The following is a 15271-nucleotide window of genomic DNA, read 5'->3' on the forward strand; positions in this document are numbered from 1 at the left end:
GGGCTGGGGGGGAGGTGCGTTTCCCTTTCAGAAATGCAGTTTCAGTGTTTAACGCTCACTCACCAAGTGCCCTCTGCAGGAAAGCAGCCCTCTGACGTCTGACCTCTACTGACTGACAGCAAACATCAGGAAGATGTTTGAGCATCTGATGTCTGTTGGGAGGAATTTGAATGCAGTTGCTTTTTTGTTTCATGCAGACCGTCCCGCAGCGCAGTGCCCTGAGTGGGACGTCCTGTAGCACAGTGCTCTGAGAGATGTTTTTGGGTGCTGTGGTGAAGCGGGCTGGCTTGTTTTGTGTGTGCTGATAGGCCTTTCACACACAGCACTCACATTCTGGCCTGTTTCTCAGCAGCTCTGTGTGAAATCACTGCACCAATCCTCTGCTCTCTGAGAGAGAGAATTCCGCTAGGCTGGTGTTTAGGGGTTCACCTGGACCCCCAACACCTGCAAGCTGTCCCCCCGTGTTGATGGCCACTGACGTGCTGGTGGTGTGTGATGTCTGTTCGTAGGGTGGTGAATTTGAGGGATTTGTAAAGATTTAAGTGTTGTGCTTTTGTAGAAAATAACCACTGTGCTTTTTTTTTTTTTTTTTTTTGCATTGGCCATTGTCTTTAATCAATAAAGCTTTGGAACTCTTTCCATGATGGCTTCGGTGATTCATAACCACATTTGGACCAGGTCTCGTGGACTGTGGTGAGCTGTGTCGTTTCAGATCTTTTGACAAAATGTAACATTAGAAAAAGGGAAACAAACAGTAAACACAAAACACATTTTAAAATTTATTCTTTAATTTCATGGTTTGTCTACAGATCGGAAACCATCCAGTGTGGCAGATGGAATAATAGAGGAAATCAGGAAGGGGGTAAATACTTTTTCACTTTCTCATTCGCCGTATAAGGATGAGAAGAATTTCAGTATAGAAAATACTGCAGTCTCGGCCTGGCAGCGCCCGCTCTGAGTGGCCGGTTCGGCCGTGTCATGGCGGCGCCCGCTCTGAGTGGTTGGTTCGGGCGTGTCCTGGCGGGGCCCGCTCTGAGTGGTTGGTTTGGGCGTGTCATGGCGGTGCCCGCTCTGAGTGGTTGGTTCGGGCGTGTCATGGCGGCGCCCGCTCTGAGTGGTCGGTTCGGGCGTGTCCTGGCGGCGCCCGCTCTGAGTGGCCAGTTCGGCCGTGTCCTGGCGGCACCCGTTCTGGAACACGCTGACGGCCCCGCCCAGCCGCTCCCGCAGGTGCGATTCCATGGTTTCCAGGGGCATGGGCCTGACGTTGTACCCCCGGACGGACCGCTTGGCCCCGGGGTCGACGGGCACGATGCTGTCGTCGCTGAGGCGGTCGTTGCGCCCGATGGCGGCGTAGGCGGGGAAGAAGGGGCGGAGCTCGGCCGGGAGGGTGGAGTTGAAGGCGGGGCAGCAGTAGGCTGTCCACAGGTACTCGGGCACACCCACGCGGTTGGCGATCTGGCGGCGGGCGGCGTAGGGCAGCGCCCCCGTCACCACATACGCCGGGCCGGTGCAGTACGCCCCCAGCCGCGCCCACACCGCCCTCTCCAGCATGGCCCAGGGGCCCGAGTTAGAGCCCAGGCGCTGCGGCACCACGTTGGTCAGGGTGAAGGTGGCCTTCTGGTCCTCGCGCGTGGAATGGTGCATGCTGGGATTGAGGTGGCCCTTGGTGTAGTTGGACCAGGCATAGTCCTTCAGCACCGCCTGGCTCTCCAGAACGTTCTGATCCACTGACCCGTTCTTGGGGAGCGGCTGCATCTCTGGACCGGCCCTGGAGGTGGCCAGCTGGGTGGGTCCACAGAGAGCACAGAACATCAGAACACAGAACACCAGAACATCAGAGCACAGAACATCAGAACCTCAGAACACAGAACACCAGAACATCAGAGCACAGAACCTCAGAACACAGAACACCAGAACATCAGAGCACAGAACCTCAGAACACAGAACCTCAGAGCACGGAACATCAGAACACAGAACACAGTGACCAGAACCGGCCATCGCACCCATCTGGCCCCACCCTTTACTTGCACTCTACAGTGGAAGGGTGTCTCTCAACCCAAATACCCCATTCTTATTCAGGTATTTACCCACCAGTGAGATTTGGAAGATGATGTGGTGTAAAAAACGTGAGCATTGAGTGGAAAATGAAGGGATGGTGCTCTGTGGCACAGTGAAACACACACACACACACACACACAGAGCTACGCGAGTGTGTGTCTGCCGTAACGCGTACGGACTGAGTGGAGTTAAGGAAGAGAACAGGCACACAAACTGCGCCTTAACATAGCCCCCCAACCCCCCCCCCCCCGTCTCACCTGCGGCTCGTACTTCCACACTGCCGGGGGCCTCCTGCCCGTTCCCACGGTGACCAGGTAAGCAGAGTACAGGGGAGCTCTGTTCTGCCGGTGGTACAGGCTGGCAAAGCGATGCTGGTTTCTGTAGCGCTGGCAGATCTGGGCATACCCCTGGCCCCCCAGCCCGCTGGGGGGGGTGCCCCCGTAGAAGAACTGGGGACAGGTGGAGAAGTGGCCCACGTCCCCCCACACCCCCGCGCAGAGCCAGAGGCACAGCCCCAGGACCAGACCCCCCCCGGCAGAACTGAGGCGCGGGACGCCCACACAGGACCACTGTGTGTTCTGGAACATTCTGCAGATTTCTCTCTGTCTCTCTGTATCTCTCTGTCACCCCCTCTCTCCTTTCTCTCTCTCTCTCTGTTTCTCTCTCTGCCACCCGCTCTCTCCTTCCTCTCTCTCTCTCTCTCTGTATGGACTCTGTATGGAGTGCATAGGTCTTCAGACTCTCTGACTTTCTTATATAGTGGAGCAGCAGCCACTACTAAAGGCTTCAGTTCCCCACTTCCCCCGCTGACTCACCGTCTCTGCTGATTGGTCGAAAGCTTGGCTGCGTGCGGGCAACGCCGGGGTGATGGGAACTGGCCTTCTCAAAATCACCGCTGTGCCTGTCCACCACGGCCGGGGGTGCCGCGGAAAAGGTCAGTTTTTTTACTGAAAACAAGTGTCCAAATCAGCAACTGACCAAAACCACACGCAACCCCAAAGAAAAGAAACCAAAGAAGAAGAAGTGTTTTTACTGTAAATCATTTTCACAGGAACTCTTTCTCTTTCTCTGGTTTATTTGAGAAGGATAATTTGTAACTGGTTTCTGGTTAATTTGTAATGGGTTACAGGTTAATTTGTGATGGGTTACAGGTTAATTTGTGATGGGTTTCTCTGGCACACCAGTCAAAGACAAGTTAAGCTCGCAATAAACGCAGCCCAAAAACATCTTTTATGTCAATAAGATCGACTACAAAATGTGTAGGAGCCTCGTCTAACGGCTTTCAGCTCGTTCCAGTGATTCATTCCGGGGGGTGAACTGTTTTATACTGATGTGTTTTGGGGGGTAACCTGTTCAAACAGCGTTCTTCCCCTGTTGCCAGATGGTGCTGCTTTACACGCACAGACACGCACACACACACTCGCATGCATGCGCACAGACATGCACACACACACACACTCGCATGCATGCGCACAGACATGCACACACACACACAGGGATTTATGAACACAGACTGCATCTGCACCTTCTCTCACCCCCCTAGCACACTCACAGTTTCTACTCCTTTAGGTTATGGTGTGTTATAGTATTTGTAAAGACATTAGTTTAGCTGCACACCAGTGTGTCAGAAAAGGGCAGGCATGCACTCTGAGCTGCTCTTCCCATCCTACTCTTCCCTGTCCTGCTCTTCCTCATCCTACTCTTCCTCAACCTGCTCTTCCCTTTCCTGCTCTTCTCTGCTCTTCCCTGTCCTGCTCTTCCTCGTCCTACTCTTCCTCAACCTGCTCTTCCCTGTTTTTCCCTGGTCTGCTCTTCCCTGGTCTGCTCTTCCTCGTCCTGTTCTTCCCTGAGTTGCTCTTCCCTGGCCTGCTTTTCCCTGAGCTGCTCTTCCCTGGCCTGTTCTTCCCTGAGCTGCTTTTCCATGAGCTGCTCTTCCTCGTCCTGCTCTTCTCTGTCCTGCTCTTCCTCACCCTGCTCTTCCCTGGTCTGCTCTTCCTCGTCCTGTTCTTCCCTGAGCTGCTCTTCCCTGGGCTGCTTTTCCCTGAGCTGCTCTTCCCTGAGCTGCTTTTCCCTGAGCTGCTTTTCCCTGAGCTGCTCTTCCCTGAGCTGCTTTTCCCTGAGCTGCTCTTCCCTGGCCTGCTTTTCCCTGGCCTGCTTTTCCCTGGGCTGCTCTTCCCTGAGCTGCTCTTCCCTGGCCTACTCTTCCCTGAGCTGCTCTTCCCTGAGCTGCTTTTCCCTGAGCTGCTCTTCCCTGGCCTGCTTTTCCCTGGCCTGCTTTTCCCTGGGCTGCTCTTCCCTGAGCTGCTCTTCCCTGGCCTACTCTTCCCTGAGCTGCTCTTCCCTGGGCTGCTCTTCCCTGAGCTGCTCTTCCCTGGCCTACTCTTCCCTGAGCTGCTCTTCCCTGGCCTACTCTTCCCTGAGCTGCTCTTCCCTGGCCTACTCTCCTCAGCTGATGTGAAGCAGCACATTGTCTCACGCTTCAGGAATCGGGCAGGTGGGGATTTTCAGCACAAACTCCAAAAAAACACCAGAATGTCTCATACAGGAGGTCATGAGAGGCCAGCGAGGATCAAAACCCCCCCCTCCAATACCCCCCCCCTCTCCAAACCCCACCCCCGTCGAAGCAGATAGGAAAGCAAAAGTGCTTCGTCTGCAAGTCAGACTCATGCAGGGACGGGAAACACATTGCACAACGAGTGCGTGTTTGTGTGTGTGTGTGTGTGTGTGTGTGTGCATGTGTATGGTGTGTGTGTGTGTGCATGTGTATGGTGTGTGTGTGTATGGTGTGTGTTTGTGTGTGTGTGTGCATGTGTATGGTGTGTGTGAGTATGGTGTGTGTGTGTGTGTGTGTGTGTGCGTGTGTATGGTGTGTGTGTGTGTGTGTGTGCATGTGTATGGTGTGTGTGTGTATGCGTGTGTGTGAGTATGGTGTGTTTGTGTGTGTGTATGGTGTGTGTGTGTGTGTGTGCATGTGTATGGTGTGTGTGTGTGTATGCGTGTGTGTGTGTGTGCGTGTGCATGTATGGTGTGTGTGTGTGTATGGTGTGTGTGGAAGGAATGCTGTTTTGACACATTCCTCTCTGTGGTGCAGAATGCTGTTTTTGTCCTGTAAGTCAGGACCCCCATTTCAGCCCAAACTCCTGGGCCAGCTCCTGCATTTAGACTTCTCCTGTAAGGAGGGGGAAGGTCCAGGGGTCCCTCTGCCCTGCCTCTCCACTGTAAACACCGTTCTGTGTTCCTCATCACAGAACACATCACACCTACACTAGTTGTCTGCATTGATTGTTAATATCATTGAGATTTTTTTTAAACTTGTGTTTTTCTGGTTGTTTTCTTGTTTGTCTCCCTCTCTCCCTGGGGGGTCTGTGGCCCGCAGTTACACGGTTCAGAACAGGAACAGACAGGCAGTTTGGCACAATGGCCACAGCGCCAAGTCTCTCACACATATACAGTACAGTTCACATATATTAATCAGGGAAGGGGAAAAAACGCAAAATTGTATGATTTTACAAATTACCTCCCGTGAAACATAAACTATATAAAGAAGGGTATCTTTATACTATAAACTACAATCAAAATGGTGGAGGGGGTCAGAACACAGACTTGCACTGCCACACCTCACAGCTAGAGGGCAGCGTGTGCGCTCAAACCTGGACATTCCCCGCTCGTCATAAAACATGACATAAAGGAAATTCACACAGTGGGTGTTTTTTTCCCCTGGTTTTTGTATTTCCTTACCAGCATAACAACCCCCCCTTCCTAAAAAACACTCACTGTGTTTCTGTGATATGGATGACATCATGAGCACGAAAGTGCACTTAGACTCAGTTTCTCTCCAGCTCAAACAGAGGGTGCGTATGACTGGAAGTTCCACAGAACCTCATGGCCACATAAGCATACATATAGAGCATGTATGCAGGTATAATGGCCTTAAATGTGGACATTAAGGGACAGGCACTTCCTGTTGAGTGACAGGTAATTCATCACAGCAGGGGGAGACCTGGTCAGCTGGGGAGTGAGACTCTGAGAGACATGCGCCTGTTTCACCTGGACATGTCAGAGTACAGGTAGAACACCTGCCCCTTATACAAATAAATTCCTGGACCCCACCTTACCACAAGATGATCCCACTCAGACTCAATTAATTTTCTTCCAGAAAGTTCTTTTTTCCGCAGTCTCTTCTTCCCTGAACTTGCAGACCTCTGGTGAAACTCTACGCTTTGTGCTGGACTCTGCGCTGTAACAGATTTCAAGACGGCGCTACTTAAAATAACAGGTAACCTGGCTACCTTAAAATCTTGTGTTAGGTGAACAACAGATCTTCAGTTCATACTTCTTCTGAATCTACTGCACCTTGTAATGTTTTTACAGTGGCTGTTAGTGGCTCAAAGGCCTGATCTGGTCTCATCCATAATGAACCGTAACCATGGAGATGAGGAGCAGGAAAACAGGTAGGGTAGACTTCTCACCATTCCACGGCCATGTCCGAATCAGCTTACTTCCCTACTACTGAGTATATATAAGTTGAGTACACTGGATGAGGAAGTTGTTAAGTATGCAAAATTTAATCTAAATGTAGTGTACTTTATTTCTGGGGTTTCGCTGTGTTGAGTGTTGGGTGTACTCGGGAGCATACTTTTAAACCATGCTCTTTAGATGGTCCCATAAATCAGAGAAGAAAAGGCACAAATATTATGGGTAGCTTTGCTTTAAAAATGAAGAGCAGCTTCGCTGACGTTTCCTGCAACAACAACAAGGACATGTGAGCATTGCCCGCACAAGGGCAGAACATCCTTATGCCACGTCCACAGAACGATTAGTACAGAGGCTATTGTTTTCACACAGCCCATCATGCACTAAACTGTAGGCACTATGTTTAGCAGACAGTACATATTTTGAGGACACAGTAGGTAGGAGGCTGATAGGGCCATGACTCTGCTGAAAACCATGGGTGGGGTGGGCGAGAGAGAGAGAGAGAGAGAGAGAGAGAGAGAGAGTGTGTCTGTGTGAGTGCATGCACGCCTGAGTTTATTATTACAGTTTGTCTAATAGAAAAACCAGGAATGAATATGTCATGTCTACTACAGTCATGTAACAAAAAGATTGTTTTGAAATTAAATTCCATAGAGATCTCAGATACTATAGCAAAGGTGTGTGCATGTGTGTGTGTCCAGCTAATAGTTTTACTTCAAAGAAATAATCAGATTGTGATCCAGACAGCACAGCTTCTTGTAGTTAATAAGCAACAAGTATTTACCCTCGGTAAATAGTCCACCCTACTTAGCATGTGCGTATGATAACAGGCGTCACGTGAGCCCATTGTTTGACTTTGGTTTGATTTTTGTTTGGGGATGTCGAATAACAATTCTGTGGCACACGCGACTTCATTTTGTTTCAGAACAGACATAATGCACCGGCCTTCTGTGCCGTTTGCGTGTTTTTACTTGATCCCCCTGATACCACGAAGTGTTGATATTTTCGGGCGGGCGGCGCGAGAGTTGAACTCGTTAGCACACGCCTCGGCTGCGTCTCCCCCAGCCGCCGCTCAGATGACACTAAACCACTTGGCCCCACCTTGTTCAAGCGGCAGACGTCAGATCTCCGCACATAATTTCCAAGCTGCGTCGCTGGCAGAAGTTCGGCATGCCCGCCGCGGGAGATGGCCTCCGAGGCTAGCGCGCTGGAGGAGCTGCACAGCGAGCTCACCTGCCCGGTGTGCCTGGAACTGTTCCGCGAGCCCGTGATCCTGGAGTGCGGACACCACTTCTGCCGCCAGTGCATAACTCAGTGCTGGGACGCCAAGCCGGAGGAGAACCCTACGTGTCCGCAGTGTCGGAAGACATGCACCCTGAAACTCCGTCCCAACTCGCTCTTGTGCAACGTCGTTGACAGCGTCAGGCGCGCCCGGGCGATGGACACGCAGCCGAGGACACCGACGGTGTCCCGGGAGAGGACGCTGAGGCTGCCGGTCAGCGGGAGCAGCCCGGATCTCGTCCCGGAGCCCGACCTGTGCGAGGAGCACGAGGAGAAGCTCAAGCTTTTCTGCGAGGACGACCAGGTGGCCATCTGTCTGGTCTGCGGGATGTCCAGGGACCACAAGACGCACAGCGTCATCCCGATCAACGAGGCTTTCGAGAACTACAAGGTAGTCTGCGTGTCCCGTAGTGCTTCACACCAGACACACTGACACTATGACACTGACACTTTATGTAGAAAGAGGTGACTTTTCCGCGTTCGATTTTTTCCTGTTCGCTTTAAACTGTGAACTGCTTGTTCTAACCTACTTTCAAAACGGAAACGGTGCCCAGAAGTCACAAGCCACGAAAACTGTCGTAATAACAGCACATGGTTAAAGTGGCTTTTGACCGGCGCGTGCTGCTCGGTTATATTTGAATTAATACATTCTTGGCGCTTTGTAATTCTCCCAGACGGCACTTTCTCCGAAGCTAAATTAGATTGGATACGAATGTGTCATCGATCTCAGAGTGTTAAATTGCAGAAACTCACTGCCCCAGTAGTTTTGCGTGGTATAATGTCTACCTGGGCACTCGGGTTATTACAGTTTGACATAGCCTACATGGACTTGTAAGGTATTTTACCGTCTGCAGCACGCAGCCAAATTTGACCCATGTCGCGAGTATGAACAGAGCATGGGCTGTCTGTTATATACTGTATTTCAATCGTTGTATGAAAATGAAAAGACACCGTATATATTTTAAACATATAAATCTGAGGTTGTGTTGTTTCCCGCCCTCAAGAAAGAATGGTATCGTTCAATTAAATTGATGCGGTTGGTTTGGGAACAGTCGGGTCTTTCACATGAAGAACCGCGTGACGGGGAAGTTATTTTCAGTTCTGTCTTCAGAGTTATCTGTGTTCACTTCTGGGCGTTAGAGGAATTTTGCACATACGTGTCCGCTGTAAATGTCCTGGCTGGCAATTTTAGCCTTTACGCTGTTGTATATTGCGTAACACAAGCTGCCACATGGATTTCAAAAGGAACAGAAATACCCAATCAGAAGGACATATATAAACTCTATCAGGGCTGTAGGAAAAATGTTTATCAATCAACATATCACAAGAATTTTACATACACAATTATGTCACAAAAAATCAGCTTCCTTTTAACTTCAATTCAATTTATTTGTATGGCTGTCTGTGACTCACTGTGCGTGACTCATTCTTTGACTCTCTGTGCGTGACTGACTCTGCTTGACTCACTCTGTTTGACTCACTGTGTGTTTGACTCTGTGTCTGTGACTCACTCTGTGTTTGTCTCTCTGTGTGTGACTCACTCTGCGTTTGACTCTCTGTGTGTGACTCACTTTGTATTTGACTCTTTGTGTTTGACTCTCTGTGTGTGACCCACTCTGTGTTGTACTCTGTGTATGACTCACTCTGTGTTTGACTCTCTGTGTTGGACTCTCTGTGACTGACTCACTCTGTGTTTGACTCTCTGTGTGTGACTCACTCTGTGTTTGACTCTCTGTGTTGGACTCTCTGTGACTGACTCACTCTGTGTGTGACTCTCTGTGTTTGACTCTCTGTGTGTGACTCTCTGTGTGTGACTCACTCTGTGTTTGACTCTCTGTGTTGGACTCTCTGTGACTGACTCACTCTGTGTGTGACTCACTCTGTGTGTGACTCACTCTGTGTGTGACTCACCGTGTTTGACTCTCTGTGTGTGACTCTCTGTGTTTGACTGTCTGTGTGTGACTCTCTGTGTGTGACTCTCAGTGTGTGACTCTCTGTGTGTGACTCACTGTGTTTGACTCTGTGTTTGTCTCTGTGTTTGACTCTCTGTGTGTGACTCTCTGTGTGTGACTCTCTGTGTTTGACTGGCAGGAGAAGCTCTCTGCTGCACTGCAGAGGGTGGAACTGCAGATGGAGGAGGCCTCCTGCTCTCAGACTCTGACCAATGAGAAGATGATGGATCTAAAGGTAACACCTGTGTGCGTGAGTGTGTATATATATGAGTGTGTGTGTGTGTGTGTGTGTGAGTGTGTATATATGTGAGTGTGTGTGTGTGTGTGTGAGTGTGTGTGTGTGTGTGTATATATATGTGAGTGTGTATATATGTGAGTGTGTGTGTGTGTGTGTGTGAGTGTGTGTGTGTATGTATATATATGTGAGTGTGTGTGTGTGTGAGTGTGTATATATGTGAGTGTGTGTGTGTGTGAGTGTGTGTGTATATATATGTGAGTGTGTGTGTGCATGTGTGTGTGTGTGTGAGTGTGTATATATATGTGTGTGTGTGTGTGTGAGTGTGTGTGTATATATGTGAGTGTGTGTGCGTGTGTGTGTGTGAGTGTGTATACATGTGTGTGTGTGTGTGAGTGTGTATATATGTGTGTGTGTGTGTGTGAGTGTGTATATATGTGTGTGTGTGTGGGTGTGTGTGTGAGTATGTATATATGTATGAGTGTGTGTGTGTGTGTGAGTGTGTATATGTGTGTGTGTGTGGGTGTGTGTGTGTGTGTGTAAGAGTACTGTAGCAGTGCTGTATGTGTGTTTCTCTCACAGGAGAATGCTGGGACGCTGGAGGAGCAGATCAGCTGGGAGTTTGGGCAGCTGAGGCAGTTCTTGGACAGTGAGGAAGAGGAGGCCAAGGCCCGAGTTCGCAGGGAGAAGGAGGAGAGACTGCGGCTGCTGGACCAGACACTCACACACACCACCCAGCAGATCAGCACCCTGGAGATCACTGCACAGCTCCTGCAGGAGAAACTGAGAGAGGAGGAGAACCCTGCACAGCTGAGGGTGAGGGGGGGCGGGGGGTGGGGGGGGGGGGAGGAGGAGAACCCTGCACAGCTGAGGGTGAGGGGGGGGCGGGAGGGAGGGAGGGAGGGAGGCTTCACGCACTTTGTCTTCATGGTAAGAAATTCACATTCTCTTTTTATCTGTTCCCAGGGAATCAGGAATTTCATCAGCAGGTGAGTGCTGTTTAGTGTTTTACCTGTGGTGTCCTTTAAGCCAGGCCGTATGATCAGCTGGTGACACGTTTTTGGATGAGGCAGTTTGTTTTCCTTCCTTGTTCATAGAGTGCATATCAGAACATGTCTTCAGTTCAGTGCTCCCCCTGCTGTTTACACTGGGGAGTGCTCATCAGCAAAGTGGCTGATGGGAGTTGTAGTCTCATAGGAGAGGCGTTAGGCCCTCTGCTGGTGTAGTCTTTTCTGCAACCTCTCGTGCTCTATCTGCTCCTCAGCGCTGAGACGCTGTTCCAGCGCCCCCTGGAGGTCTCCACGGACCTGCAGGCTGGCGAGTTTGTGGGGCCCCTGCAGTACCGGCTCTGGAGGAAGATGAGCTCCATCCTCAATCCAGGTACTGTGTCAGAACCACGCCCCCACACCTGAGAGAGGTGTGTCAGAACCACACCCTCACACCTGAGAGAGGTGTGTCATAACCACGCCCCCACACCTGAGAGAGGTGTGTCAGAGCCACACCCTCACACCTGAGACAGGTGTGTCATAACCACGCCCCCACACCTGAAAGAGGTGTGTCAGAGCCACACCCTCACACCTGAGAGAGGTGTGTCAGAGCCACACCCTCACACCTGAGACAGGTGTGTCAGAGCCACACCCTCACACCTGAGACAGGTGTGTCAGAACCACTCCCACACACTTCTGTTTCCAAATTTGACTACTGAATATTTGTTACAGTTTTGTACATTTTTTTACAGTATATAAATACATGAGAGAAAAATACATTAGGATCAGTCTTTAGTGAAGTAATTTGAAGCTTTATCTCTTTAGACACCAGTTAAATTAAAGTGAAGAAGAAAAATCTGTTTTCATCTATATTTTCACCAGATATTCGTCAAAAGAACAAAAATATTTTTTTTTGTAGTAGCATGCTTTTTGGAAACATCTCAGGATTCTGCTGGAATATTATCTGATTTTACTGATATTTAAAGAGGAAAAGCATTTTTAACCCACATCTGATTATGACTATGGGCTGCATGTAATAAAATACCATGTGTGTATTTCCTGTGTGACAGGGTTTGCTGGGGTTTTCTGTATGGTTTGGCTGCACTGCCACCATTTGTGGTTTTAGGGTAATGGCTGCATTTATTTGGACAGCGTTTTGTGTGTTCTAACGAGGGGCATCAGTGCTCAGCTCTGTCCTTAGTGATGTGCTCTTTTCCACGGGACCGTCCTCTCTGATCCACAGCTCCCGCCCCCGTGACCCTTGACCCCGACACGGCGTACCCGCGGCTGGCGGTGTCTCCCTGCCGCACCAGCGTGCGCGTGGGCGAGATCCAGCCCAACCTGCCCGACAACCCCGAGCGCTTCACGCTCTACAACATCGTGCTGGGGTCCCAGAGCTTCTCCTCCGGCAGGCACTACTGGGAGGTGGAGGTGCGCCGCACCGCCGCTCGTTTCTGTCTCGTTTTTTAACGCTTTCTCTCTGGGTTTTACATCTTGAGCTTCGGGCGCCAGTCTGTGGCTGTCATGCTCATGGTGGCCACAAAGTGGAGACATTACGCTGAATAAAATCAGCACCAGGGCAACACAACCTGGAAGGAAGGGCTTTCGCTAGCTGCTTCTGATTTACACACTCTAACATTATATTCTTATTCTAACTTAAAGCTCTTCTGTCATGTGATATATTTTCCCTCCACACTACAGTATTTGTAATTTAAGGAGATTTCCTTAAATTCATGTTTTTACTTATATTTTATTGTGGTAGAACTAAATGCAGAATATAGAATGATTCATTTTCACAAGCTTTTCAGTTTTAATGTTATTTAATACCACAGGAACACAGGAACCCTCTTTTCTAAAGCAGCGCATTGCACACCTTGTGCCCCCGAGTGCTCGTACTGCGACCTGCGGGGTTAATCTCTGTTTGTAATCTGCAGTGTGTGAGACAGGAACTCACACAGGAACTCACACAGGAACTCTCTCCCCTGTCGGTCCGGCAGGTGGGCGGTAAGACGGCCTGGGGGCTGGGCGTGGCCTCCGAGTCGGTCAACAGGAAGGAGGAGATCAGCCTGTGTCCGGAGGACGGCTTCTGGACGCTGGTGCTGCGGAACGGGGACGAGTACGAGGCGTGCACCGGCGCGGAGAACCTGCTGCGGTTGCCGCGGAGACCGCGGCGCGTGGGCGTGTTCCTGGACTACCCGCGCGGCCTGGTGTCCTTCTACGACGCCGGGGACATGAGCCACATCTTCACCTTCTCCGACCGCTTCCACCGGCCCGTCCACCCCTACTTCAACCCCTGGCCAATCATCAATGGCCACAACGCAGAGCCCCTCAGCATCGTCACCCTGCGGCCGTGACCTTGGGGACCTTGGTGACCTTGGTGACCTTGGGGGGGGGGGGGGGGGGGTGCAAATACAATATCTACCTGAGACCCCACAGACAGTTTAACTTTTTCTCATAATGCACGTGTCTTAGGAGGATTTAAAAGCAATAAACCTTCATCTGATTCATATTCATTAGATCTGCATGAAAACCATGTGATTCGAGTGGGTTGTCAGACGTGTTTAAGACTGAAGTCATCGTGCTCAAGTGGACAATGACTGTGACTGTACCACCACACTGTTTATCATTGACCCCCTGCATCACCTTTTTTTTAAGGTGACTGATGTCATCAGTATATCAACGACACACTCGACCATTTCACATTTAGATGAATACCTCCTTAAGTCTCTACTTGCTCTCTCCTCCCAGGATAGCGATCCTGAAATAGGGCGAGATCAAAGCTAAATGGTCCATCATCATTCCATCCCTGATTGTGCTGCAACATTATTTTAAACACAAAATGCTGAGTGAATTTAATCATTTTATCTGTGTACTAACCTGACACATTATACTGTATTTAGTTCTTTAGTTCTAGGTCTAATATTATAATTCATTGTTATTCCGAAGCAGCTACAAATAAATGTTCCACTGGTATATGGTGTAATAAATATCAATATTATATCATAATATACACAGGATATAATATAATCATTTCATGTATCAGGGTGGCAGATGGGATCTAGGAGCATCTGAGATGTTTATGGTTTTAGTCTCATTCTGGCTCTTGCTCATCGTGACATCACTGGATCCACAGTGAGGCTGAATGATTGCAGGTGCTGTTCTGCCGTAAGGTTCTGCCAGGTGATGGAACTGCAGAAAGAGTGTGTCTGACATCTAGTGGAGAAAGCTGGAACTGCAGAAAGATTGAGTCTGACATCTAGTGGAGAGAGCTAGAACTGCAGAAAGCGTGTCTGACATCTAGTGGAAAGATCTGGAACTGCAGAACGAGTGCGTCTGACATCTAGTGGAGAGAGCTCGAACTGCAGAAAGAGTGTGTCTGACATCTAGTGGGGAAAGCTGGAACTGCAGAAATATTATGGTACTGGCTGAGTTACTTACCCCCATCCAGAGCAGTGTATGGCAGATAATAAATAAATATAAAAATGATACAGCAGTTTCCATCCTCCAAGGTGTCAGACGTTCAGAGTCTTATGCTCCTGACATCATGTCACAGCCCTGATGGTGCAGATTGCTGACATTTTGTCACATTTCATTCAAACTTTGGCCCAAATTCTCAGAAAATATGGCTCAGTCATTATGCTTGTGCTATACTTGCTGCTGGGATAATTAAAAACAGTCTCATTTTTGTTCATCCCTTGCGTTTGTGTGTTTTTTTTTCTGCTCTTGTATTTGTGGTCCTAGTTTTTTTAACACTCTTTCAGGTATTATGTTAAAAGTCAGCCATTTATCAAGACATTGCTCAACTGTTATTCTCAAAGTTGCCACAAAGTGGAGACCTTGCACTGGGAATAATCTAGATAAGTTAGATAACCAGCACAACGTGGGTACACAATACTTGACACAAATTAAGAAGCTCCTTTGGCTTCTAACAGTATTTCAGTTTTACAAAACCAGAATTCTGTGTACAACAGGAGGTTAAAGCAAAGGAGTCCAACATTGACAGTCCTGATTAAGGTTTTCATTCTACAGTAACCATAGGGGCTGGGCTTTAAGTCTCATGCAGTTAGCACAAAATGAGTAAATCATCAATAAAAATTAGTTTACGTGGCCGGAAAATATACTGGGCAACAGCGTCCATAAAACCTTACACATGTGATGTCAACAGACTACTGTGTTTACCCACTGATTAAAATGAGAGGAAGATGAAGTTTATCAATAATAATATTGATAATACAGAGTAATCAACCACAGAGAATTATGAACTACTCTGATTTGTTGATGTATTT

General features: G+C 49.2%; 2 protein-coding genes across 3 annotated transcripts; one reads left to right on the forward strand and one right to left on the reverse strand.

Annotated features, from left to right (window-relative positions):
• Window positions 1-766: 766 nt before the first annotated feature.
• Window positions 767-7412, reverse strand: LOC118231629. Of its 2 annotated transcripts, XM_035425649.1 has the most exons (4): window positions 6695-7412; window positions 6174-6295; window positions 2316-3005; window positions 767-1782 (listed from the first exon to the last, which is right to left on the reverse strand). In XM_035425649.1, exons 3-4 carry the CDS (start codon window positions 2643-2645, stop codon window positions 883-885), a joined length of 1230 nt encoding a protein of 409 aa, XP_035281540.1. In that variant the 5' UTR covers window positions 2646-3005; window positions 6174-6295; window positions 6695-7412; the 3' UTR covers window positions 767-882. The 2 variants fall into 2 exon arrangements, with proteins under 2 accessions (XP_035281540.1, XP_035281541.1); XM_035425650.1 differs by lacking the exons at window positions 6174-6295; window positions 6695-7412 and having other exon boundaries at window positions 767-1134; window positions 1174-1782; window positions 2316-3835.
• A 24-nt stretch (window positions 7413-7436) lies between these two features.
• LOC118231628 (zinc-binding protein A33-like) lies at window positions 7437-14676 on the forward strand. The gene is made up of 7 exons (XM_035425648.1): window positions 7437-8203; window positions 9904-9999; window positions 10582-10815; window positions 10966-10988; window positions 11264-11379; window positions 12229-12416; window positions 12983-14676. The coding sequence occupies exons 1-7, from the start codon at window positions 7718-7720 to the stop codon at window positions 13337-13339; spliced, it is 1500 nt and encodes a 499-aa protein (XP_035281539.1). The 5' UTR covers window positions 7437-7717; the 3' UTR covers window positions 13340-14676.
• The last annotated feature ends 595 nt before the right edge of the window (window positions 14677-15271 follow it).

The sequence above is a fragment of the Anguilla anguilla genome, chromosome 7, assembly GCF_013347855.1.
Source record: "Anguilla anguilla isolate fAngAng1 chromosome 7, fAngAng1.pri, whole genome shotgun sequence".
Lineage (NCBI taxonomy): Eukaryota > Metazoa > Chordata > Actinopteri > Anguilliformes > Anguillidae > Anguilla > Anguilla anguilla.

Excerpts from the sequence above, each read along its gene's own strand:
- LOC118231629 (XM_035425649.1), bottom strand. The coding sequence starts at position 2,645 with ATGTTCCAGAACACACAGTGGTCCTGTGTGGGCGTCCCGCGCCTCAGT. Across the intron at positions 1,783-2,315 it reads TGTGGAAGTACGAGCCGCAG|CTGGCCACCTCCAGGGCCGG; the intron begins GTGAGACGGGGG and ends GGACCCACCCAG.
- LOC118231628 (XM_035425648.1), top strand. The coding sequence starts at position 7,718 with ATGGCCTCCGAGGCTAGCGCGCTGGAGGAGCTGCACAGCGAGCTCACC. Across the intron at positions 8,204-9,903 it reads AGGCTTTCGAGAACTACAAG|GAGAAGCTCTCTGCTGCACT; the intron begins GTAGTCTGCGTG and ends TTTGACTGGCAG. Across the intron at positions 10,989-11,263 it reads ATCAGGAATTTCATCAGCAG|CGCTGAGACGCTGTTCCAGC; the intron begins GTGAGTGCTGTT and ends TCTGCTCCTCAG.